The sequence below is a fragment of the Ostrinia furnacalis genome, unplaced genomic scaffold, assembly GCF_004193835.3.
Source record: "Ostrinia furnacalis isolate ACB-3 unplaced genomic scaffold, ASM419383v2 OfSCF7365, whole genome shotgun sequence".
In the NCBI taxonomy this organism is placed as follows: Eukaryota; Metazoa; Arthropoda; class Insecta; order Lepidoptera; family Crambidae; genus Ostrinia; species Ostrinia furnacalis.
The window spans coordinates 60,511-64,084 of NW_021137604.1; the positions used below are offsets into that span (position 1 = coordinate 60,511).

The window sequence follows — 3,574 nt, forward strand, 5'->3', positions numbered from 1 at the left end:
AACGAAAATATCTCCACAAACAACGCCGCAAGACAAAACTAGTCAACGTCAATGATTCAATAAATAATCTTCATTTGTTTTTTAAACCATGCATTGTTATCATTCAGTAAGCAGTTTATCAATTAAGGCAGGCCTTTTTCTCAGTGTTGTTGAATAAATAGTACCTAGTTATTGTCCCGCGGACCCCTACCCGACTGGTTTTGCGGTCAACCTGCCTTCTGCAAAAAGAAAACGAATCTAGCACCTAGTATTCTGTTTTCCAGTTCAAGCTAGGATATTTGCTACGACCACAAATCTAGTAAGTAAAAAAGTTTGGTCAGAAAACAGAGGCGCTGGATGCAGTTCTACCAACCGGCCAATATGAGAATCATTGGGGGAGGCTTATGTTCAGCAGTGGACGTCCTATGACTGAACTAATGATGATGACGAGAACACAAAATATCTGACTGCAAGGTTGGCCACTAGACACCCTCTCTCCTTTACCAATACGCACTGGTAGAGTATGAGCATACAGATGGAGTACCTTTGCCCTCAAGCCTCTATAAATTGCGTATTAGTGCTGTGTCTTTTTTCGCCATGCCATAGAACTGACTGTTGAACTTTTGTGTGTTTTTTTTACGTTCCCAGAACTTGCCCGTAAGATTAGCAAAGAAAATGAGTTCTAATGTCGCTAATAATATCAAATGAGACAAATAAATCTAGCTTTAAGAAATCTCTAGCCTATATTATACCTATATATTATTATGTTCCTTAGTGAACCTCCTGAAATGATGATGATGATTTTTTTATGTATGACAAATTGACAAGGTATCTTATCTTATCTTATCTTATTTAGGGCCGCGCATGAGCGCAGTGCACGTCGACCCATTAGGATCTTTTGTGCTTCCCTATACCTTTATCCCCCCTCATCCGCAAAGATCCTATCCATGTAGTGGATTAAGAGCTTGGGTGAGAAGGACCTATATTCTTCTGGTGTCGGATAAGCCGACCCCAGGAGACCCATTCTAGTTCTAGCTAGCGCGTCACATTCGCACAGTAGGTGTTTCATGGACTCCGCATGTTCTCCACATGCTCGACAGCTGTCATCCGTAGTTAGGCCCATTTTGTGGAGCATGTGGTTTGTAGTGTAGTGTCCTGTCAGCGCACCCGTGATCACTCGGGCTTGCCTTCTGTTTCCATTGAGTATGAGCTTTTCCCATGATCTTGTGTTTCCAACTAGGAATAGTTTGGAGTGGCTCATACCGTTGGAGCTTTCCCATTCAGCTCTGTGCTTCCTGGATATATATTGCCTCATGGCCATGTGTAAAGTGCTCATAGATAAGGGCACTATCGGCTCTGGCCCAATAGGTGCCGCCTCTGACCCTTGTCTCGCTAGACTGTCGGCTCTCTCATTGCCTTCGATTCCAGTATGTCCAGGTACCCACATGAGGGTCACCCTGTTGTGCCTTCCAAGTTTATTCAGTGCCAAGATTGCCTCCAGAACGAGTCTGGATCCAACCCTCACTGAGGCAATGGCTTTGAGTGCTGCCTGACTGTCACTTAATATGTAAATGTCACGCTTTTTATGCGCCTGTTCTATATTCCTTACTGCGCACATGATTATAGCATAGGTTTCAGCTTGAAACACTGTTGCAAACCTCCCTAAGCTTTCACTGTGCTCAGATTGTTTGGAGTAGACGCCCGCTCCTGTTCCTGAGTTCATCTTGGAGCCGTCAGTATACCAGATCAGGCTGTCTTGTTGACGTTTTAGTCCTCTTTTCCAGTCTTCCCTTGTTGGTATAGACACTTTGAAATCCTTGCTAAACATGTACCTAGGCTGCATTGTATCACAACCCATGTCCATTATTGCATCTAATTGAGGATCGCTCCCCATCCTTGTGTGCTTGGTGCAAGGTTTGGATGTACTCCAAAGTCCCGCCCCCTTCAGTCTGTGCAGCGCCTTCCTTGCATCTACTTCTAGCGCCAAGTGCAGTGGGGGCAATCCCAGAATAATCTCCAATGCTGCAGTTGGCGTAGTTCTAAACGCACTCGTTATTGCTAGGCATGCAGTTCTTTGCAATTTGCCCAGTGCCGTTCTGCACGTCTGTAACCTAATTCTAGGCCACCAGACAATGCTGCCATAAAGTATTATTGGTCTCACCATAGTTATATAGATCCACCTCATCACTCTGGGACTAAGTCCCCATGTCTTCCCGTATGCACCACGACACATTCCCAGCACTCTCATAGCCTTAGCTATGACCGTATCTTGGTGTTTACGCCATGTAAGTTCCTTATCTAGGATTACCCCTAGATATTTCACTTCATTGGTCCAGGTTATCTGTTTACCATAAAGGTAGAGATGTCCTAGCCCTGTTGTATTTCTCATTTTTGTAAATGCAATAGCATTCGTTTTTCCCGGATTCACCGAGAGGTGGTTTTTGTCACACCACTCTTCCAGTGTGTTGAGGGCTCTTTGCATGATGTCTGTCACAATAGTTGGGAACTTGCCCCTTACCATAATTACCAAATCATCTGCATATCCAACCGTGTAGAGTGGTCCTTTGTTAAGTTTCACAAGTAGTGAGTCCACGACCAGGCTCCATAGCAAGGGTGAGAGTACCCCCCCTTGCGGGCAGCCCTTGACAGTCCTTACACTCATGCACTCTCCTTGCAGTTCTGATTGAATAATCCTGCCTTTAAGCATACAGTCTATCCACCGGCATAGAGGTAGTGGTACCCCGTGGTCAGAAGCAGCAGCTCCTATAGAGACGAAGGTAGTGCGGTCAAATGCCCCCTCTATGTCGACAAATGTCCCAACAGTAACCTCCCTACTCTCAAGAGCCGCCTCCGCCCTGCCGGTTACATAGTGTAGCGCAGTTTCTGTAGATTTCCCTGCCTGGTATGCACATTGTAGCTCATGTAGAGGAAATCTTTTTAGTGGTCCTTGTCTTATGTACTTATCTACAAGTTTTTCAAGCGATTTGAGAAGAAAAGATTGTAGACTTATTGGCCTATATGCCTTAGGGTCGTTGTAATCCGGTCTACCTGGTTTAGGTATAAAGATCACTTTGACTTCTCTCCATACCTTAGGTATGTATCCAAATGCTATGCAGGCTTTGTATAACCTGCATAGATGAGGATTCAGAATGGAGATTCCTTGCTGCAAGAGAATTGGGTAGATCGAATCTGGGCCTGGTGCCTTGTATGGTTCAAAGCTCCCGATTGCCCATCTCACCTTAGTCTCATCCACTACTCTTTTAGCCGTAACCCAGTCTTGCTGGCGTCTTTTCTTATAGGANGGTCTCATCCACTACTCTTTTAGCCGTAACCCAGTCGAGCTTGTTTGTTGTTCTATTTTGTTCCTCCACGCTGATTGGATCTTGATCATCGCTTAGGACCTGTGATTCAGGAAAGTGCGTTGCTATCATTGTTTTCAACGTATCTTTGCCTGCTTCCGTATATCCCCCCCTCTCACTCCATACTGTAGTGAGTGGGTTCGCTTTGGTTGTTGACATGGTCATGGTAATTGACAAGGTAGGTATTTGACCGCAATCGCACCTAAGTGAGATGCTGTGTAGGATGGTACATATCT

The 3,574-nt window shown here is 45.0% G+C and overlaps 1 protein-coding gene across 1 annotated transcript; it reads right to left on the minus strand.

Moving 5' to 3' along the window:
* Nucleotides 1-888: 888 nt before the first annotated feature.
* LOC114364189 (uncharacterized) lies at nucleotides 889-3,366 on the minus strand. The gene is made up of 2 exons (XM_028320209.1): nucleotides 3,312-3,366; nucleotides 889-3,250 (listed from the first exon to the last, which is right to left on the minus strand). The coding sequence occupies exon 2, from the start codon at nucleotides 2,684-2,686 to the stop codon at nucleotides 896-898; it is 1,791 nt and encodes a 596-aa protein (XP_028176010.1). The 5' UTR covers nucleotides 2,687-3,250; nucleotides 3,312-3,366; the 3' UTR covers nucleotides 889-895.
* Between the last annotated feature and the right edge of the window lie 208 nt (nucleotides 3,367-3,574).

What these genes read in the sequence shown, in the direction of transcription:
- LOC114364189 (XM_028320209.1), bottom strand. Translation starts at nt 2,686, where the DNA reads ATGCTTAAAGGCAGGATTATTCAATCAGAACTGCAAGGAGAGTGCATG.